The 22,982-nt window shown below is 35.8% G+C and overlaps 2 protein-coding genes across 2 annotated transcripts; one reads left to right on the top strand and one right to left on the bottom strand.

Moving 5' to 3' along the window:
• Positions 1-1,202: 1,202 nt before the first annotated feature.
• Positions 1,203-6,943, bottom strand: p2rx2 (purinergic receptor P2X, ligand-gated ion channel, 2). Its single transcript, XM_084115699.1, has 12 exons — positions 6,722-6,943; positions 6,006-6,141; positions 5,700-5,771; positions 5,533-5,608; positions 4,712-4,808; positions 4,555-4,635; positions 3,466-3,604; positions 3,228-3,358; positions 2,891-2,981; positions 2,740-2,805; positions 2,434-2,511; positions 1,203-1,507 (listed from the first exon to the last, which is right to left on the bottom strand). Exons 1-12 carry the CDS (start codon positions 6,859-6,861, stop codon positions 1,412-1,414), a joined length of 1,203 nt encoding a protein of 400 aa, XP_083971825.1. The 5' UTR covers positions 6,862-6,943; the 3' UTR covers positions 1,203-1,411.
• Positions 6,944-7,608: 665 nt separating this feature from the next.
• Positions 7,609-20,294, top strand: pes (pescadillo). The gene is made up of 15 exons (XM_084113552.1): positions 7,609-7,768; positions 8,104-8,183; positions 9,531-9,684; positions 12,410-12,519; positions 13,606-13,777; positions 13,880-13,969; positions 14,201-14,317; positions 14,423-14,500; positions 14,598-14,687; positions 16,847-16,977; positions 18,020-18,145; positions 18,680-18,864; positions 18,949-19,088; positions 19,249-19,416; positions 19,777-20,294. The coding sequence occupies exons 1-15, from the start codon at positions 7,745-7,747 to the stop codon at positions 19,855-19,857; spliced, it is 1,746 nt and encodes a 581-aa protein (XP_083969678.1). The 5' UTR covers positions 7,609-7,744; the 3' UTR covers positions 19,858-20,294.
• The last annotated feature ends 2,688 nt before the right edge of the window (positions 20,295-22,982 follow it).

The following is a 22,982-nucleotide window of genomic DNA, read 5'->3' on the forward strand; positions in this document are numbered from 1 at the left end:
AAGATGCTTCAAATACATAAAAAATGGTTGTAAATCTTAAAAAAAATAGAATGGTTGAGGTTTGACAACAATTTGGGTAAAAATTCAGAAATTAGAATGAGATTTACTTGTCTTCTAATTTGAATAAACTAAAATAAGTGTTGTAAGTAGTAGTCTATATAAGAATGCAAACGGTTACATAGTCCTGCTAAGTTCATTTGTCTCTCCATCTTCTTTAGCATCTGGTTTCAGTCTCTCATCCTGTCTGGAGATGAGGTTTTATATACACCCTTGATCATTACTTAAAAGACTGATCCATAAACCTCGAATGTGTGAGCTGCATAAATCGATAGGTTTCTATTAATCACATTTAGAGATCTGGGCAGACCCATTTCTCTTCCCCTAAATTTCATTACTGTAACCAATATCACAAGAGGAATTGTTAGCAGTGCGAGTGCTGCTCTTCTGAGAAACCATCTCATCTTTCCTTATGCAAGATGATTTTTTATGCATGTAGGCTCCCGGAAAGGAGGTGATTATTGGGAACAGATTGGTCTTTTCCAGTACATAAAGTCACCATGAAATCAAAATTGACAATTATTTTTTATATAGATCATTGCCATATTTAATATAAATGATTTATCTGTGCACATCATTATTTTTTTTAAACTCTTCTCTTCTGTGATGATGTGTTTACTGGCGTGAGGGCGGGACAATCTGTCACTCACACGAGATCCACCAATAGCAAACGACCACAATGATCCAATCAATTCCAGAGGAATAAAATCAAGTCCCATCCTAAATTTTTTTTTCTCGTCCAAGAAGCCGCTTTACTCGGATATCCATCACAATAGAGAAAGAACAGACTACCACAACTTACTTTTCATACCAACTTTAAAAAAAAAAAAATCACCAGGTAAGTTCAGTGTCAAACTTTAAAGTCAACATGAAATAAAAATCCGTCATGTTTATTTTGTGGGATTTGTCTGAGCATGCTATTCCAAAGAAAAAAAATTGTCAATATTTTAACAGTCCAATCAAAATCAAGTGCCTCTCTGGGTCCTGGAAATCAAATCATGTGACACATTTGTATGAGACACAATATTCAATGAGTTTTTACTTAATGAAAAACATTTCATGTTCCATGACTATTCAAAGATGGAAGAAACATGCAAACCTGTTGTGTAGATGAATTAAAAAAGCAAGTCAATTGTTGATCAGTGTTTAATATTTATTGAAGCGAAGCTACATATGTGGTTTTACATGGTTTTTGAAGCTTTTCTATATTCAGATATGGCATTTTGTGCTGTATTCCACACTTCTTTTCCTCAGACAGGAAAATATCCAGTCCTTTAGGTGAAAATATTGTACTATACTCAATATTAGGCATGGCATGCCGTGACTGGAGCGGTTTTGGTGGTGTTAGGATGTTTTACAGTGGCACACCATCTGAGAGGTCAGAGTGGGTGGAGCCATAGCTTGTAAGCGTGAGGTCTGTTGTCATTGGCTGACTGGGTTGCTTGGAAACCTGGTTAAACAAAATAGAAATGGCTTTTGATTAAACTGTTCAAGAAAAAGAAAATAATCAACCATCATGTTCCAAACAATCCTGAGCTCCATGGAAGAAAGAAAGTCAGTGGTTTGGAATGGCATGAAGGCGAACAGATGATAATTAGAGAACATAAATATAATATAACATAATAAAAAAAAATACTGCTGATACATTTATAGTCTGATTTGCCAAACTCTTTCGAATATTTGATATTAGTCATATTAAATATTATGGAAGCTTGTTTTCGCCACTGAATAAAAAAAAGGTAATTTCAACTTTTGTACATATAAACTAGCAAATATGTGCGTTATAAAGTCAGAATCAAGAAATAAAGTTAGAATTGCAAGATATAAACTCGCAATTGCGAGAAAAAGTCGCAATCCTTATTTTTATTCTCTCACAATTGCGATCTCGCGATTCTGCCTTACTATCTCGCAATTCTGACTTTATAACTCACAATTATGAGAAAAGTCAGAATTGCGAGAAAAAGGTCAGAATTGCGAGTTTATATTTTGCAAATCTGATTTTATTTCTCACAATTGCGACTTTATGTCATGCAATTCTGATTTTATATCTCAGTTTTAAGAAAAAAAGTCAAACCTGTGAGATAAAAAGTCACAATTATCTTTAACATTTTTTATTCCGTGGCGGAAACAAGTTTCCAAAACTTTCTAACCACACACCAGTTGTAAATAAAAGATTATTGGAATATGCTTTACAAGTGAATACTACTATGAAAACGTTCTGCTCCATTAATTCACATTTAACTCAATGTGCTACTCTTTGTAATCATTTTTTACATTTACTAGCAATTTCTGAGTGAAAATTGTTTCAAAGTAAATCCTACACCAATTTTTTTTCAGTGTGTCAGTTCAGTTTCTTCTCCATCCTGCTTGACTTACATCATCAAACTTCTTATCACTGAAGACTTCATTCTTATCGATAAACGTCAGCATGATCCAGTCACAGATGATTGAGCACTAGACGAGGGAAAATAAGACATTTCCTAAGATCAAGCGTGAGGACAAGCTAAATGCCACTTTCCTTTTTCCATCAGGGTTACACCAGATCAAGCGCTTTGAGCGAAACCTGAGAATAATTCCCATAATGCAATTTGCGAAGTGTTTATGTCTGCTATGACTGTCATTATCTCACACATTCTAACCCCAAATGACCATGTTTTTAATATGCATTCAGCAAAAACTTACAATTCCTACTGACGTCATGGCCGTGACTGTGTTGATGATAGTTGGAATCAGACTGAATCTTCCTGCCTGAAAGGAAACACTGTTTCAATATTAGGCGTATGTGCAGTCAGCATGTCAGACAGGCACTAATGTACTTCCTGTACGGTCTCACATGTCCATGAACAATGACATCCAGGCGAATCCCATAGGCTTTAATGAGTGTTCTGTACTCCACACCATCCTTATGGTAATATTTTGCAAACCTGAAAAGTAAACAAATTATTTTCAGATACGTAATTATTATTATTATAGAATAATGATGAAACAACTATGTGCTGAACTTTGTATTTTGATCACTTCGGACAAAAGCGTCTACTAAATGACTAAACGTAAAATGTAAATGTAATGTCCTGCATATGCATCTTGCTATAGTAATGTTAATGATCAACTGATCTTTATTTTAAATGACAATCAATTACGGAAGTTCCTGTTAATTGTCCCACCAGTACCTGTCGTAGTATCCTGAGTTGGACAGGTTTTTTCTCATGTCCAGACGTCTGAATGAATATGTTGGAATGCACTTTGAGGGATCCACATCAAAATCACACTTCCAGTTAATTAACACGCCGATTATTCCGCCCTAGACACATTAACACATACATTAAACTTACATATAGAAAGGTTACTGTTGCGTAAAAATGCAGAAAAACTATTGGTATGCTGTTTGACAACAGACCGTATACATACCGTTAAGCAAAGTTCACTGAATTTCACTCTAGCTTGCGCTGCGATGAAGCCCAAGCTGAACACTGGACAATAAGGGTTGGTCTCCGGGTGATAATGACAACGTAACAACTTCTTTGGCTTGTTTGGTTTGATATTGCCCCTGTAAACCATAGGCAATTTCACTTTAGATCAAAAGATTTTTAAGATCAAGTAACACAAATTGATTGATTGATACTGTATATAGGAATATCTGAACATGTTTTGCTATAGAGTGCTGCAGGGAAATTTTTTAAATTTTTTTGTAGGCCAAAACACAAATTAGCGAATTAGCACTTCCGGTTCCATTGTCCTGAAGAAAATGGGATTTTTTTATGGGTTTTTGGTTTACACAAGCTCAAGATACACCGCCCGGACAAAAAAACAAAAAAAAAGGTTGTTGTTTGGATTTAAATAGGCAAATGCTTAAGAGTCAATGATTGGATCATTATTGCAGTGATTATTATGTTTCTAGCATCTTACATGTTTGGCAACAGTTCTTCTAACCCTAATTGATGGAGTGTGTAGCTTTTCATTTCTTAAACAACCATGAAAGTGGATGGAAATAACATCAAAACGTTTGTTTCCATCAAGAGGAGCATTCATTTTCGTTTAAGATCTTGTATTGACAATGCAAGAGTCCAGCACTCTGTAAAGTCTCCTCCAGCACATCCCAAAGACTTGATGGTAGTCATGTGATCATGGTGTTGTTCTATAGTCTACGTTTAGCTTTTTACTCCTGGAAATTGTTTTTAGACTTCAAAATTCATAGAAGTTTTGTTAATTTGTGAAGATTATCATGACGAACAGAATGTGTAAGAAACATTCACTTTTGCTGGTCACAGAGCTTATTTCCTACAATAATCCAAAAGCCAATGGAAAAGTCCTATTGGGTTTTTGTAGAGGGAACCTGTGTGATGCTAATTTACGAGTTGGCCTAAAAAATATGCCACTCTATATGCCTTTTTAGTCACACAAAATTCACATTCACATTTTGGTAAAATGTTAAAAAACATGGTGGCTTTGGATAAACATCCTCTGATTTATGAGATATTCTGAAACTCATAACCGTACCTCAGAACTTTAAACTTTGGGAAATGGATGGCATTCTTTATAAACACTGTGAAATTAATGGCTTTTTCCAAAGCTGGTTCCCTGTGGAGACAGGCAAGACATTTTAGTGCATCTCTCTGCTTGATTTTTGACTTATCAATTAATTAAAGCGCAATACCTGACAACAGCATATTCCTCAATGGGACACCAGGTTTTGATCTCACAGGTCTTGAATGTGTAGTTGTAGTATGGTATACACCGTCCTGTTCTTTGACCTATTCAAAAACAAGTTCACATGTTGATATAAGTCATATTCAAACTATTCTGAGACTTGCTGAAGTGATTTTGGTATTCATATTTATACAGTGGGCCATCAACTGAAAACCTTTTTTTTATGTCGATTTGGACTTAAATACAAAAATAATCATTTGTGCTGCAGTAATTATAGCAAATTCTGACAGTCATATACATTTCCTTTTTTCAATGTTGAATTTTTTTTGTATTGAGAAATTGCATCAAATCAGAAGAAGTTTAATATTAAAGTCGGCATGAAACGGAAGTTGCGATTGTCTTTTCTTCCCTATTGTGATGATTGCAACAAGTGTAACAGTTTCTCAAAAAAGAAAAAATTTAGGGCGGGACTTCATTTTGTCCATCAGGAATTATTTGGATAGTTGTGGTTTTCTATTGGTGGATTTCATGTGAGTGACAGGTTGCTCCGCCCTCTCGCCAGAAAACACGTCATCAGAGAAGAGATTTCGCTGCACGAGGAAAGTTATTCTGCTTAAAGATTACGTGGAAATATGAATAAAAAAAATAATGACGTGCACAGATAAATTATTTATAATAAATACTGGAAAATTCCATTTAAAAAATCCATTTTGATTTCATGGTGACTTTAAACTAGTGATCTCAGCTTTTTGGACCCCACTGTATGCATGCATGTATGTATGTACTGTATGTATGTATTTATGTTTGTATTATGAATGTAAACCCCACCATGACCATCAAAATCAATTTCCCCTTGAGTGCAGTCAGAATCTTTTGTGCAGTTTGCATTGGCAACACTGTAATGCTGAAAAAGCACAGAAGAAAAAAATTGCTGTTTGACTCAGACCAAAACATACTTTGTATTTATTATATTGTTGTTTAGTTTTTGCTCTCACCTCGGCACATGTGCCCTGCCTCTGATCATACGTCACTTCTCTTCTAAGAATTGTACTAATGACATCACCACCCTGTGCGTGAAGAAATTATTTTGTTTCTAATCAGTTTACAACCAATTAATATAATGCTGACCAAGTAAGATTATATATTATGATCTAGCAGGGAAAATATGATTTAATCACTTTACAGTATCTGAAGTAATAAAGGATAACTAGTCTGCCCTGGAAACTTTCTTCAAGTAAAAAACGGATGATGTAATGTTATGAATTTATGTACAGTTTATTCATTTGTTTTTGGTCCCTCACCTCAGATGGTCTGACATATTCTGTAGTGTCCTGAATTAAGTCTCCCAGCATGGCCACACCTCTCATCTCAGTGTACACTGAACTCTCTGGACGCGTCTCAGTCTCCTGATATGCTTTCTGACTGATAAAGACATACCTGCACACATAAAACATAACAGAAATCATCCATCCATATTTGCAGACTTTAAAAGCAAAACACCTTCATGGGTATAACAGAATAAATGCTGCATGAACTATAAGATCAACATTAAAAGATTAAACCTATTCAAAGATATAAAATGAAAATGCAAAAACCAAAACTATAAATTCACAGAATTTATTATTCTGTAAAAGGTCTGTAAATCAGATATGAATAACCATAAGAACAACTAATTAGATTTGACATTTCATAATATTTATATACGGATGCATTGATCTCTATATCACTTATTTATTGCTATTGACATTTTTGTTGCATTTCTACTGCATATATTTTGTCTTCTTCAAGATGTAGAAAAAAACTACTCCAGTCCTTTGTAGGCAAAGGTTTATAGTACAAACTCAAGAGACATTGAAATGAATTTTGAGTTTCCGTGTTGTTGTTCTGTAGTTTTCTCCCTCAGAGGCAAATATAATAAAGATAATTAATGATCAATTAAAAGTATCAATTTTGTTGATTGACTAAAGGTAATTTTTTAGTAAAAAAAAAACAGAGACAGATGAAAGTAGATTCTTACCAAATGAAATATGTGATCACCAGGAACTGCACAGCTCTGTATATGACCCCTAGTTTTTTGTCCTTCACCACCATAACTTGTGGAGTCTCATAGTCCCAAAAACCCAGGAAAAAGTCTTTAAGGAATTCTAGACAACCCATTTTTATAAAATTCCTTACTTGTTCCTGCAAAATGAATGTCTTAATCGTCACCGTTCACCGCTGAACTGATGCTGTATGGTGATACCCTTTCTGTACATCTTTCTCTCTCTCTCTCTCTCTCCCTCCCTCCCTCCCTCCCTCCCCTGAAATGGCAGCCTTGTCCTTTTTTCTGTGGTTAAATATTGATTGATCAAGTTTATTATTTTATTGAAAGAATTCAGATTTGTGTAATTTTACTAAAGCTTAGGCCATGGAACAACAGCAAACTTGATGATGAGGTACAATGTATCTTTGTTGCATAACAAGTATTTATAAATGTAATTTAAGATGATAGACAGACAGACAGAGAGAGAGAGAGAGAGAGAGAGAGAGAGAGAGAGAGAGATAGATAGATAGATAGATAGATAGATAGATAGATAGATAGATAGATAGATAGATAGATCTACATAAAAAATACTATACATGAGCCTACATTTGACCACATTTTCAAGTCAATTAGCATATTCAATATTGAATTCAATATCCTATATTGTGTTATAGGCTATGTATTGTTCATTTATGCCTTAGATAAAGATATATTGGGTATTTAAATTAACATATAAACATATTATATATAGTATAGTAATATTACACATGCAGTGACAGTATTACACAGACATACGTATTCTTTCTATCACTACGACACATTCATGCATTTCTATGCAGGCATTTCTGTGGGCGCACCCATTTCAAGGGTCCTGCCGTCTCAGCCGACTGACGTCACACAAAACACGTGTGTTCGGAAGAAGCACGTTACTACTGGCTCTGATCTGGGATCTTTGTACAGTTTTACTGCAATAGGTTTTATTTTAGGTTTTGTCGTGTGGAAATACCATCCGCTGTAATGGGCGGATTACAAAAGAAAAAGGTAAGGCAGCGATTCAGACCAAAACTGTCGGTAAACAAAACATGTGTTGATGAGCGCAAGGCCCTGCAGACGTGTGTGTGCTTAAACACATTATACTGTATACGTCTAAAATTTTAAATATGCATACATATGATAAAGATATGCATGAAGATCTGCAGCATAATTGTGACTTGATTTTTCAGCTGTTTGCTGCTTTGTTTGATGAATTTAATAAGGGTTCTTAAGCCTAATTCATCAGAAGATCTGACACGCAGTGAAAATGAGTCTTTATTTCTGTACAATCATCCTCGAGTCATGTCAGAGCACTTGCTAAACTGTAATTTGTTTTTGTGTAGTATGAGAGTGGATCAGCCACTAACTACATCACCAGGAATAAAGCCCGCAAGAAGCTGAGTCTGAGTCTGGCGGATTTCAGGTTAGTTAACAAAACAAAGCATCAGATTTAACTAAATGTTCTATGCTGATGGTTTGGTATTTTACATTCATCATATACTATATAATTGTATAGTGCATATAGAATGTCACATACTTTATTCAGCGGTATGTACATATTAATTGCAGTGTACTTTTTAACTAGCTTCTAAATGACAACTAAATCTGTGCGGACATGTGACCTTTGACATCAGCAACAAAGTGTATTTAAAAGTTAGTTTTGAAAGATAATATTATGCCTATTTATTTAGCCATCTTCTCAACTTACAAAAATAAGTTAATTTGATTAAGTATACTTAAAGTTCAATTGAATTTTATTTAGTAAGTATACTAATATCAATTTACTAGTGGTATACTTGTAAGTGTACTATTTTAATATTACTTGTCCTAATTAGCCAACTTTTTAGTGTATAAAAGTATACTTTAAGTGTAACAGTAGTAAACTTTGAGTACACAACTAGTTTACAACTACGTTTTTCACTTGTACTGCAACTACAAGTGAACTTAGTATACTGTATACTGATAGTTTACTAGTCAAATACAATTTTTTTTTAGTTTATGAAAATACACTTTGAAGTATACTTTAAACTTCAAGTTTAATAATTTAATTCTGTATACTTGTAAATGAAATTAACATCATACTTGTAGTTTACTATGTATACTATGTATATATTATTTTTTGCACTTGAACTATGTTCCTATTTAGGTAATAATTTTTTTTATACTTGAAATATACCTTTAATTGTACTTTGAGTATATTCATATGTACACTACCAGTGGACTAGCCTACACAAAAATTCATATACTCAGAATTAGGAACATATCTGTTTTCATTATGAATCAATATTTTCAAAAAATGTAAGCTGATAAGACAGCATGTAAAACTATGTGAAAAAAGTATTTTACAGGCTACTCAATCAAAAGAGCAAACACAACCACAAGCCAAGTATTCTTATTTATTCTTTTAAGTATATCTCGATCAAAAGATTGAATACAAGTAGCCTATAGGGCAAATATACTTAGATTTTTCTATCAGTATAAGTCATATATACTTAAGTGTAATTTTAAGTATATTTCTGAGAAGTACATGAAAAGTAGACTGAAAGTATACTTATTTTTAGTTTAAAAGAAGTATATTAATTGCACACTTATAAACTTATTTTGTAAGGGCAGTTATGCAGTTAGTTAGCTTTATCATTTTAGTAGCCTATTTCTTCCCTGGTGTTGTTTATGAACCACAGATGTATGTATGTACTGTAACCTGCTCTGTTTCATATTTATGCATTTAATAAAATTCATTGTGACTTAATACATGCATCTCATTTTATAGGCGATTGTGTATATTGAAAGGAATCTATCCTCATGAGCCCAAACACAAAAAGAAGGTCAACAAGGGCTCGACAGCCCCTAGAACCTTCTACCTGCTGAAGGACATCCGCTTCCTCCTGCATGAGCCCATCGTTGGCAAGTTCAGAGAGTACAAGGTAAGAACTCTAAGGATTAGAGAAAGCAGCTGCAAACACACAGCAGTTTTAGCTTTCCCATTTTGATCACTTTTTCATGTTCAATTCTTTTTTCTTTTTTTTTTTAAGAAATGTCAATGACAATATAAGGGTGCATTCACACTTGTAGTTTGGTTCGCTTGTTGTTTTTTTGGTCCGGACCACAAAAAAAACATTTAGCTTGGCGTTCGCAGTGGCATTTTTATTGCCGAACCTTAAGGCACAGGGATATGTTCACAACCTGGGGTGCGTTTCCCGAAAGCATCGTTGGCCAACTATGGTCGTAAGTTCATCGCAATGTCCATTGAACTCTATTGGTAACGAGGGAACTTGCGACCATAGTTGGCTAACGATGCTTTCGGGAAACGCACCCCTGATTGGTCGACTTTTATGACGTATTGCGTATTTTGAGACGGAACTTACTGAGCATTCAAATCAATGCTGTGTGCTGGGATAAATGTGCTCGTTGTATGTGCGTAGCTACATATGATGATGGTATTTTGACCAGCTGAGAACTTGTGAAGAGCTTATAACCTGTATAGGAGTAAAAAAAAGCAGCAGAAATCCCTCCATCACACACAAACAAAGATCTGCTGCAAGAGACGTGGTTCTGATGCCTGTACCGAACTGTGATGGGCAACATCGTGACTGACAATAAAAATGCGTAAACGCTTCCGCATTCTGTCCTTTTTAGGGTCGTATCTGGTGACATCACGTCCTGTTTTTGGTTCGTTTAGATATCTTTGGTCCATGTTGCATTCATATTTCTGTCGAAACACCGACAGGACCGAGACCTGCCGTTTCAAAATAAGCTGTTGTTGTAATGTTAGCTGTAGTAACAGGATAGTTTTGAGTGTCATTGTTTGTCTGGAGCTGCTGGAGACTAACAACCAACTCTTGCTTGTACATACTCTAGTCTTGTGGACTGTCATTTTTTGTTCTTCCTTGTCGTTCGTTCGTCGCCTTCGCATTATTTTGTTTCATTTCATCTGATAAAGAGTCATCCGCTATATACATTGCATTTTGGGGGCGGAGCAATGAAGGGAGAGGTGTGTTAGTGTGGGTTGAACTGTTTCTCAGAAATCGCTCACTGCACCTTTAATATAGTCATTTCCACTCAGAATTGTTCAGTTGTGTGTGTTAGTTTGATGTATGACAGGCACAATGAAATTAAGAACCTGCTTTTTATCAGTTGTGATATTACAAAAAGTCAGAAATTACTGAGAAGTAGTGTTGCACGATTAATCATATCGCAATCGCGATGTCAAGCCTACGCGATTATATGACGCAAAATGCTGCGATTTTATATTAAATAAACAAATTAGCGCTGTTAACGCAATTAACGCAGCATCTGTTAATTTTTGTCATCCTTTAGCTAGTCTTACATGATCCCGCTCTTATTCATGCAAATGCTTTTAAACCATTCATGCGCGATAAGACAAAAAAGAACGCGCTGTCAGTGAATGTCCTGACTGTGACACACAGAAAGACTCGCGATAATATCGTGCGTGCGCACAAAACAGCATGCCAGAGTACAGTTCTCTTTCGACCTTGAACGAACAATAACACACACAATTATGCCAAAATGTCTTTTTGTCGAGTATCTTCATAACATAAGAGTAGTCTTGAACGTGAAGAGTTGTGACTCGTGAGAGAATGAGGCGTGTGTGAGATCCGCGTCTCTGACAGCAGCGGCTGGTCTTAAAGGGACAGTACACAGTAGCCACTAATTACATCTGTCGCTAAAGTTAATCAAAGAACAAAGGGAACAGAGAAAAACACTCACTGCTCTTGACTAAAGAACTTTTTTCTTTATGCAGATTATCACTAATCTGTGTGTGCTTTTATTTTCCTTGAGAACCAAGCAAGTTGACTCATGAAACCATTTGTTTATTATATTGCATATCGCAATATTGACCTCAATTATCGCAATATGACATTTTCCCCAAATCGTGCAGCCCTACTGAGAAGCTGAGTTGCATGTTTAAAACATGCTTTACAAAACCTTTTTTTTTTCTTTTCACACTCAGTTTTATTGTTAATTATATGATACATCACAGATAGGGTAAATTGGGTAAATTGTGAGATTATATTGGCCATATAAATATTTTTTACTTTTCATGAAATTGTATTTTTCATTATTTGTATTAAAAAATACATGCTTTTGGCCCCTATATTGATTTATTTAGCTGTGTTTTTCTCGCATATTTGCTGCAAAAAACGCATGCCATTGTGTCACTCTAGCCAGTGAAATCTCTCATAAAAATGTTTAGACACTTGATTCGGTGGCTTAATGCAAGTAGGATATCACATATTATTTGCCGCATGAACTTCTGAAAAAAATAATTGACATTTTGATTTTTTTTTTATTGTTTAAGTAGAAAATGTGCAAGTTGCAAGAGTAAATTGTCAAACTCTGAAGCTTTACCAACAGAACCTGTTTAATGCGTACAAGGGGCATCCGACAACATGCCTTAATTTTTGCAGATTTCATTTATTTGGGTATTTTTTAATATTAGAAGCATAAAAAACCAACATAAAATGTACCCAGCTGATTATTAATAAATCATCAGTGTTAAATATCAGATCTTTTCATTCTAATGGCCTTTTTTTTTATCGACTGATAAATATCTAGTAGTAACTTATGCAGTATTATTTGCACACCCTCAGACAGTCTGTGTACTCACTGTGTATTACTTGATTATAGATTTTTGTGCGGAAACTGCGGAAGGCTTATGGCAAGGCTGAGTGGGGTGGAGTGGAGAGACTGAAAGAGAACAAGCCTGTGTACAAACTGGACCACATCATCAAGGAGAGGTGAGCGTGAATGCAGTGCTGTCTGTGTCCTGCAGAGGACGCACTTCAACTCTCTGGCTCAACAACACCAACACGCTGTTAAAGACTTTTCTGTGTGTCCAGACAGTGTTATGTGATAAGCATCTATTTGTGTCCAAACACTGTTGTGAGTCTGGGAAGAGTCTCAGCCCATGTCCACAAAACAGATCAGTTGTGAGAAATCATAAGAATACGATACTTTAATTATCTTGGCCCGACTCACTGTCTCGTAGACCGTTTGTCTCTTCATCCGTCCATCTGCCTCTGTTTGCAAAATAGTTTTTATTTATTTATCCCCCAAGTAGAACATGCACTACCGTTCAAAAGTTTGGGGTCAGTACGATTTTTAAATGTTTTTGAAAGTATCTTGTGTTCAACAAGGCTGCATTTATTTAGTAATGTTGTGAAATATTATTACAATTTAAAGTGATCTGTTTTAATGTATTTTAGTGTGTCAGGATCGTTCAGAAATCATTGTAATATACTGATTTGCTGCTCAAGAAACATTTCCTATTATCAGTGTTGAAAACATTTGTGCTGCTTATTTTGAATGGAAACGATGCAGGTTTTTTTTTTTTCAGGATTCTTTGATGAATAGAAAGTTCAAAAGAACAGCATTTATTTGAAAGAAATATTTTGTATCATTATAAATGCCCTTACTGTCGTTCTTAATTTATCCTTGCTGAATAAACATATTAATTTCTTTCAAAGAAAAAACAAAAAAAATAAATGTTACTGTTATAACTGGGAACATTTTGCAATACTACAATATAGACATTGGGCTTGTATTTGTAATTTATAACTATTTCAATAGAAAATACCATGAAATTGCTTGACAAGTGCAGCCTTCTTTCCGGTTTTCCTCTAACATCTACTTGAGTGGGGAAATTTCCAAAACTGTTACCATAACTTGTCAAATCTTCTATAAAATCTGCTACCATATTTAGCTGCTTTATCTCAAATTTCACTTTGTTTTGTTCAGCTGCCACATTGATCAACTTTCTTTTTTCTATAAGTGTTTTGTCATCTCCTTGTGTACGGTTTATAAAATAAGTTTGTTTTTCCCAGATATCCCACGTTCATTGATGCTCTTCGAGATGTAGATGATGCCCTCTCTATGTGTTTCCTGTTCTCTACATTTGCTCGCACGGGAAAATGCCACGTTCAGACAATTCAGCTGTGCCGGAGACTCAGTGTCGAGTGGATGAACTACATTATCTCCTCACGCTCCCTGAGAAAGGTGTTGTATTACATACGCTAAGAGTGAAAAGTGTGAATTTTAAAAAAATTATTAATTAATGTTACACTTCTCTGACTCTTTATGATTTATTTTTTCCTTCAGGTTTTTCTTTCCATTAAGGGCATTTACTACCAGGCAGAGGTCTTGGGGCAAACCATCACATGGATCATACCATATCAGTTTGCCCATGATGTGAGTATAAAATAGTTGTTTTTCCCGCCCTATTTTACTGAAGTACCACACATGAAAAAAACTTGAAGCAGGTTTGATCCCAAATAGGGTCTTTATCACATTGCTGTTGTTACCTATGTTAAAATCATTGATCATCTGGGTCAGTGTCTTTGTATAATGCAGTTTTTTGAATGCTGATGTCTTTCATGATGACCGTTTAATATAACGCACCCCTGTCCCTGTTTTCCTCAGCACCCTACAGATGTGGACTACAGAGTCATGGCCACGTTTACCGAATTCTACACAACACTGCTTGGCTTTGTCAACTTCCGTCTTTACCAGACTCTCAACCTTGTCTACCCGCCCAAGGTATAAAATGTGCTTCCTTTAAATGCCTTTATATTATTCAGTAGCAGAATTTCAATTTGTTCCAGTTGGGAATTGAATCTCTATCTTTTTTTTTTTTCATGTTAGCTTGATGGACAAGGAGAGATCAGTCTCAAATCAGAGTTTGAAGAAGATTATGCCCTGGAATCAGAAAGCTATACTGAGGTACAAGACTAGTTCATTTTCTCTTTTCATATCAACATGAACTTGTGCCAAATATTACAGTGTGTTTAAAGACTTGCCTCTTCACATCTCCCTCCAGAAACTGTCAGCGTTGAGTGCCAGTCTGGCCCGTATGGTCCCATCAGCGGAGGAGGAGGAGACAGAACTGGACCATTTCCCTACTGAAGGGGTGAGCGAGTGACAGCTGTCTTCATTTTAAGGGACTCTTTCTCCTTGTTACCTGGACTGAAAAATTCCCATGTATTTGTCGTCAAAAGTCCGCCGAATGAATGCATTTTGCATCATGGTTTTTGACAGCTCCTGGGCTTTTGTGAAAACTACAGATTATACTTCCACACTTTTGTACATTTTTGTATTTTGTGTAACTGACGGAACAGCAGTTTCTTTCAGATTTGTTCATAGTAGTCTAATTTGAAATGGCGTCTATAAACAGAGGTATTCCAGATTTTCCCTCACAGCGTTCTCTCCGTATTGTCAATTCTTTGCAGCCTTTAGTCACTGCCTACAAGGCGCTGGATTCTTCACTGGAAACCGATAGTAACTCACTCCTGCTAAACGTTTACTCTTTGAATGCTTGCACTCGGGAGCAATACAAGTCGATACCATTGTGCTAAAGTTTTCTAAGAAGTGTTTTCTACTCAAGCAAGGTGCTAATTGTTAAGCTTATAGCAGACTGGTGGGAGTGGCCTTGGACAGTAACATATCCAATGCATTGTGGGTGTTGAAGTTTTCCTACCTAATTGGCAAAAGGGAAGACCACAGCCTTGTTTTCTCTAGTCAGGTGATTTAAAAAAAAAATCGCCTTTCTACTAGGGGTGCGCCAAAATATCGATATGGCGATATCTCGCGATATATTCTCCCGCGATCGATTCTCGATGCGCTCTTGCCAAGTATCGATATTAAAAGCCGTTAGGGCGGGCGTACACGGTGCGAGTTCGGACACTCGGGAGGTCGTGAGATCAGTTTAACTGATAATCGCGTCAAAGCAGCTGGTACAAGGCACGACTGTCCTGCATGAATTTTATCCCAAGCCGGCAGCAATCACGTGGGCTTTCGCGCTAAACCGTCATGTTGCGAATGGGAGAGAGAGAGAGAGAAAAGTGTGTGTGAGTGTGTGACAGTGACAGTGTATGCGCACGCTGTATGGTTGCTGCCACTGAGGTATAGCCCCATCGACGTGGTTGTGTATGATTTGGCAATAGGGGACAGCTGGTGAAAAAACATGTTTAAAAATTATCGGGAGGTCGGGAGGTGCTCGTAACGTGCTCGGCTCGGCTTGTAATTCCTCTCACACGCTACGATCCGCGACCATGCGAGCATCACCGATTCCACTCGATTTCTCCCGAGTGAAAAAAATAATCTGCAGCAAAACAAAAATAGTGTCTGTGACTGTTTTGTTGCAACTGATAAGACACAAGTTGTTTTTGTTATTGTGTTTCATCCAAAAACGAAATGGAGATTCATTTTCCTAATTAAAAAAAAAATCTTTTTATTTCTTAAAACATGATATATTGTGAGTTATTACTGATAATATATCGATTATCGCAGTATCACCATATCGTGATATTATCGGTATCGTGAACAATGTATCGCGTATCGTATCGTGAAGTACCCAGTGATTCCCAGCCCTACTTTCTACCACATATGCAGCCAAGTTTTATTAAATGTCCATTTTGCCAACAGAGAATGACCCCTTTAAAACCTGTGCACTTACTAAAAACCAAATTTACCAGTGATTATTTGGACAATTTAAATTAATAACGTTGTTATTTAGACCTAAAATAGCTCAAAAATAGTTTGAGGCAAAAATGGATGACATGAAAACGTGATACAAAGTTCAAAGTTTTAAAATTTAATAACTAATAAAAAAGTTATTTGTAGATCACCTTTCATAAAATGCAGCTCCAAGTGGTTCACAGGTCAGAATATAGAAAGCATTTAGTAGAGCTGTATGGTAGCAAACTCAAAGCTGTCAGATTCCTTGCTAAAGCACCCGTGGCCTCTGTAATTACTGCAACTATATGAATCCTCAATGACTTTCCACTCTTCAAGTTCACTAAAAGAAAGTGTCACAAGACGCTTGTTATTTAGTCACACATCACAAGATGTTAGTGAATCGGTGAAGCATTTAACCCGTGGTTTGATTAATTGTTGTTTTGGACGGACCTCATGTTTCATGTTCACTGAGGGAGACTGTTGCTATGGTTACACGGTGAAGGTGTTATAAAAACATTCTGATGAAACCAGCGTGACTGCAGGTGAACTTTGTCCTCATTATTTAATACAGCTTTTATTTAGCTTTATTTATATATGCACTTTCAAATACAGGAGGACCTGGAGAAGATGGAGGTGAGAGAGAAGATGGAGCAGGAGCAGATCAAACAGAAGAAGTTCTTCGAGGGCCTGAAGTTTTTCCTAAACAGAGAAGTTCCCAGGGAATCGCTGGCTTTTGTGATCAGGTGTGACATGCCAGCTCATTTTTATCACACGTCATTATGTCTATGGCACTTTCCTTAAATAGGGTACAAATTGGTTTGTTGTTGTTTTTTTCAAAGGAATGAAGGCACAAATCCCATGTTCCTAAGAGGTATTAGATATTTTTTGATAATCTATGAAAATATTTGCATTTTGTCCCATCTCAGTGGTTTTCGCTTTCTCAAATGAATGTGGAAATCATGCTATAATGTCACAATTGTGACTGTTTAATTGATATTCAGTTCACTGTAGAAATATTTTTTAAATGATCTAATTATAACTAACAAATCATGTAATGTTTAGCTGTTTCTCACACTGTTACTGCATAGGAAAAATTTTCCTTAATTAAAAAATGTATCGTTCTCTGTGACATCATTTGTACAGCATGGTGAGAACACAAAGGAATAATTGAATTTTCTCAACTTGTATTCAAGTTCAACTATTCAACCCTATAATAAAAGTTATTGTAATCAAATAAAGTTATCTAATCAATATTTTTTCTTTAAATGATTGAAAATATAATTGTATAAATAACTAGTAACTACAAACAACCATTTGCTACCAAACTACATTATTCAGGCAAAATTGTGTATTTTATTTGTGTGTGTGTGTGTGTATATACATACATACATACATACATACATACATATACATATACATATACATATACATATACATATATACATAAACATTATAAGTTGTTTGCCATTTTAAAACCTGATTACCTTTTCTAATGTGGGAATATATATATAATATTATATTATATATATATATATATATATATATATATATATATATATATATTTTATTCGAAAAAACGCAAAAGCTAAACAAATTAGGTTTTAAAATTGCAAACCTTGTATAAAAGAAAAACAAAATGTATTTTATTTTATCTTCCTTAGTTTTCCTTAGAGGCAAGTCCCTATTTGTGGAAAGTGCCATAAGTTTACAGTGTGATTGGTTTTACCATATATAGTATGTGTAGTTTTACTTTGTCTTTGTATAAGAACGTCTTCCATTGTGCAGGTGTTTCGGTGGAGAGGTGTCCTGGGATAAATCACTGTGCATTGGCAGCACATATGACGCCACAGACGAAACGATCACACATCACATTGTGGACAGACCCAGCATTGACAAACAGTATATCAACAGGTCTGACACCAACTCTCTCTGATTGTATGCATAATAATCAGGGCTTCAGCCACTGCGGCTAGTGGTTTTCCAAAGTTACTAGCCACTCTGCATTTTTACTGGCCACAATTTTGACTGATACCATGAGGAAAAACTCCCATATAGATATTTTTTAATATTATCTCATAATTTGCCAGCAGGTATATTAGGCTGCTGTCACTTTAATACCCCATTATACTGTTACACATGCATCTTTTTTCTCAACTGTTTACTTTCACTTAAAACATAACTGTGTTTGCGTGAATACTCGCAAAGACTGGCATTTTGACATTATTTTGTGTGTTTTGACTGTTTAAGTGCAATAAGCAGCGAAAAAGATTTAGTACTGTGAGGCGGCTTTATGTACACAACACTACATTGCACTTAGTTTATAATTTCAGATGCCTTTTTAAAATGCAACAATTGAAAAAAGTATATATTATATAAAAAAATATTGGCAGGTGTTAACATCAATAATGTATATTCTTGTACTTAATCCATTTCTCATCCTTGCAGGTACTACATCCAGCCCCAGTGGGTGTATGACTCTGTCAACGCTAAGATACTGTTACCCGTAGAGGAATACTTCCTGGGGGTTACACTGCCGCCCCATCTGTCACCGTTCGTGGAGGAGACTGAGGGAGATTATGTGCCTCCTGAGAAGCTCAAGCTCATGGCCCTGCAGAGAGGAGAGAAGCCACGTGAGGGCTTTTGCCATACTGATTTTGATATGATTATGTGTGAATGTTGAGTGATTGTTGACTTCAAAAATGGACTCTTCACAGAAACGGAAGAAGACGAGGAGGAAGAGGAGGAGGAGGAGGAGGAAGAAGAGGAGGAGGACGACGACGAGGAAGATGATCAAAGTGAGGAAGAAGATGAGGCAAATCTAGCTGAAATGGAGGAGAAGAGATCTCGGGGAAAGGTAAGATATGTCATTTTTGCAGTTTCGCTTTTTGACGCCATTGACTCAGAAATGACGCACTTATAAGTAACAACATTTAAACCCATAAAGGTAGAGGAATATGTTAAATAAATGTAAAAAGAGAAGTGTAAAAGTTTGTCGTGTGCTGGTTCTCCCTCAGAGCTTGTCAGTAAAGGTGACTCCTGGGAAAGCCAAAGCAGAGAACCGTAAGCGAGCCGCAGAGGAGGAGAAAGCAGAGGAGAAGAGGCTGGCCATCATGATGATGAAGAAGAGAGAGAAATACCTCTATGACAAGATCATGTTTGGCAAGAAGAGAAACGTCAGAGAGGTAAGACTGCCTAGAAATAGTTGTGTCAGGTACCATTTTACAATCGTATATATGCTCTCTTTTGTAAATAATTTTTAAAAGAATTGTATAGAACTAGACCCATTTAACAGATTAATGAGCTTTATTTTATTTCCTAGGTTTTTTTTCTTATTATTTTATGCATTAAGATAAGTCTATGATGTTGAAAATGTGTGCTTTGGTTAATGGTTAAAGGAGTAAATGTAGCACTGATTAAGAGCTGGAACGGTGGCTGTCAAAGACCTTTTAAAAGGTGCTTGACCTACATTTGGCTCATTATTTGAGCTCCAGTGACCTTGATCGACTTTATTGTTCATGAATCTAATGCACCCTTTCCTACAGGCTAACAAGCTAGCTGCTAAGAGGAAAGCCCATGATGACGCCAGCAAGGAGGGCAAGAAGAAGAAAAAGAAAAGGTGCTGAAGGACTGATTTTTATATGTATTAAAGTTGTTCTTGTGCTTTTTTCCCCCCTCTGTGAAGAGACTTGGAGGAGTGTTTATTCTCTGGTTTCAACTCCTTGCATCATTTAATGGGGATTGTACATGAATCACTGAACTCGATGTCATTTTCAGTTTCATTCTGCATTTCTTGTCTTGTCTTTGTGTTGGGCTTAACTTTGTTTGAAACATTTCTAATAAACAAAAGAAGATTATTATTATCTTAAATGAATTAAAGTTTCATTTCTTTTTTTGTTTCATGTGAAATTGTACTAGCTGTGATAAATGAAATTACGTTTAGAATCAACTTGCCTAAAACGAACTGCTAACTACAAGTTGGTATGACAGTATTGTAAGTACAACCCCAAATCCAGAGAAGTTGGGACATTTTGTAAAATGCAATAAAATCAAGAATCTGTGATTTGTTAATTCTCTTGAACCTTTATTTAACTGACAAAAGTTTTCACTGACCAACTTAAGTGTATTTTGTAAATATAAACTATTTTGATGGCTGCACCAGGCATGTTTGTCACATCCTTTTAATTACACTTTTTAAATGTTTGGGAATTGAGGATATTAATTGAAGTTTTGCAAGTGGACTTTTTGCCCAATCTCGCCTGATACAAGACATCTGCTCAACAGTCTGTGGTCATCGTTGTTTCTGATTCTCCTTTTCATGATGGACCGTACATTTTCAATAGAGCCAGATCTGGACTGCAGACAGGAAGTCAAGCACATCCTTCCTATGGTGTAGAGCAGGTATAGGCAACTCCGGTCCTGGAGGGCCACTGTCCTGCAGAGTTTAGCTCCAACCCCAATTAAACACACCTGAACAAGGCAATCAGTGTTTTCAGGATTACTAGATAGATACAGGCAGGTGAGTTTTTATCAGGGCTGAAGCTAAACTCTGCAGGACAGTGGCCCTCCAAGACCGGAGTTGCCTATCCCTGGTGTAGAGTGTTTAGAAACCAATTTAATTAAACAAGATTTTTTTGAAAAAAATCTACTTTTATACAATACTATAATAAAATATTAAAAACTTTTAAATTGATTAGATGTTTAGAAGAAATAAATGAACTATACTATGATAAAGTATTAGTTCAAATGTTTGGGGTTGGTTAGATAAAAAAAATTATGAATTATTTTTTACTATAATAAAATACTAGTACAAATCTGTGGAAGGTAAGATTTAAAAATATATATATACTTTTATACTATAACAAACTATTATTTCAAAAGTTTGGGGAGGGTAAGATTTAAAATATATATTGTTTTACTAATAATAAAATATTAGTACAAAAGTTTGGGGTCGGTATGATTGTTTTTAAAATGAAATTCTTTTGAGTTAGGATGCATTAAATTTAATCTAACAGTAAAGACATTTGTAAGAAATGTTTCTTGAGCACTGAATCAGCATATTAGAATGTTTCTGATCATGTGACACTGAAGTAATGGCTGCTGAGAATTCAGCTTTGATCACAGGATTAATTACAATTTAAAATATATATATATTTTTAAATCTGACCTCAGACTTTTGAACGGTAGTGTATGGTGCTTGCAAATCGCATCAGATGGCTTGTATTTTGATGAGAAGTGAGATTTGTTCTGTTATCAGATTATCACATTTTTCAAAGCAAGTAAAATTTGCATTAACGGACATTGTATTTTGCACTTAAGTGAGTGACCTCTTGGAATCAAATTGTATACGGGTTGGCATTAAAACGTGAATAACAAGGCGTTTTTCTTATCTCTCTTTGTGTGAATAAACCTTTTGTTTGACTTTGTTTAGTTTCTGGTATATACCCAGGGGCAACAAGTGTAGTTTGTATTACAGGTTCCCGGGAGCACTAACATTGTCAAATTCTAAAACTATCCCTTCCCTAAGGACTATAAGGCCCTTTGATATTTTTACTCCTGTCAGTAAGTTCAGATCTAAACTGAGAAAACTCAAAAATTTTTGCAATTAATCTAGCATATTCAGAGTTCGAGGTTTTACTCTATTCATTTTCTGCGGTGTCTGTATTTTTGAATGGACGAACTTTTGTTTACTTAAACGATGTTTAAATAACGTCTCGTCTCGCTGTTGCGCATTAGTTGGGCTTTTTTAACCCTTGCTGTATCATCTACTTTGTCCTGAATATACTTTCCGGACCATAACTGTAAAAATAAAACGGTTTCCCTCTCCGTTTGGCCGTTTGATTTTTTTTCTCTAAAACGAAAAACGGCGCGAAAGTTTCTCTGACAAAACGCGTGAATATTTAATGAGGCAAGTCTTGTTCAGTTTATGATTGATCAATCAGCATTTTTTAATGATTGTTGATTGTTTTCGCCCCTTTTCTTATGTCGTAGATTTTTCCCTAAACCTAAGTCCGACTCCTATCTCATCTACCGGGGCCTAACATCTCCAATAGGCACAATCGATCCCTATCGTCTCCAATCGGCTTTATATATAGTCTACCTAACTAACCTGCTTCCCTAACTAGCTTTCTTCCTGCGCAGGAATAATCGACAAACAGACCTTAGCAAATGTCCTTTAAATGTTTTAATCACGGCCGGAGGATCTCTCGAGCAGTTCTCAGAGAATCTCCCCCAAGAAGAAGCAAGGCCGAAGGATCTCAGACAAATTCCATTGAGAATCCCACCAACTAAAAGAATACAACAGTTTTTATAGAATAAGGAGGTATGGCAAAAATGTCATACTGCATTACATAATTTCCCCACAATTTGATTGGTTTTCATAGACAAACCCTTCTGTTACCAGGTAAAGCAAACTTTGTTTTAATGATTACTTCATTGCAGTGGCGTAGGTTTGGTGGGGACGGGGACATCAATATAAATATATTTTAAGTTTTGATCGAAATTATTGCTAAGGATATATCAGTGTCACTGGATATTGGTAGGGACACGTCCCTAGCGTCCCTACTAAATTCTACGCCCCTGCTTCATTGTTAATCACAGGGTTCAAATTTAGTCGTCTAGTTTCAATTCCCAAACTTGTTATTTATACACTCACACAACCAAAGTCAAAGGGGTATGGCAAAAATACAACATCCAAAAACACAGGACAGAACATTTTAGTACATTGTGTTTCAAAGTGTTATCATGTTAG

Source organism: Abramis brama (assembly GCF_963993115.1).
Source record: "Abramis brama genome assembly, chromosome: 5".
NCBI lineage: Eukaryota > Metazoa > Chordata > Actinopteri > Cypriniformes > Leuciscidae > Abramis > Abramis brama.

Coding starts and splice junctions, on each gene's coding strand:
- pes (XM_084113552.1), top strand. CDS start 7,745: ATGGGCGGATTACAAAAGAAAAAG. Junction 7,769..8,103: donor GCGGATTACAAAAGAAAAAG/GTAAGGCAGCGA, acceptor GTTTTTGTGTAG/TATGAGAGTGGATCAGCCAC. Junction 14,318..14,422: donor ACCTTGTCTACCCGCCCAAG/GTATAAAATGTG, acceptor TTTTCATGTTAG/CTTGATGGACAAGGAGAGAT.
- p2rx2 (XM_084115699.1), bottom strand. CDS start 6,861: ATGGGTTGTCTAGAATTCCTTAAAGACTTTTTCCTGGGTTTTTGGGAC. Junction 3,605..4,554: donor CCAAAGTTTAAAGTTCTGAG/GTACGGTTATGA, acceptor TATGGTTTACAG/GGGCAATATCAAACCAAACA. Junction 2,982..3,227: donor AACTCAGGATACTACGACAG/GTACTGGTGGGA, acceptor TTTACTTTTCAG/GTTTGCAAAATATTACCATA.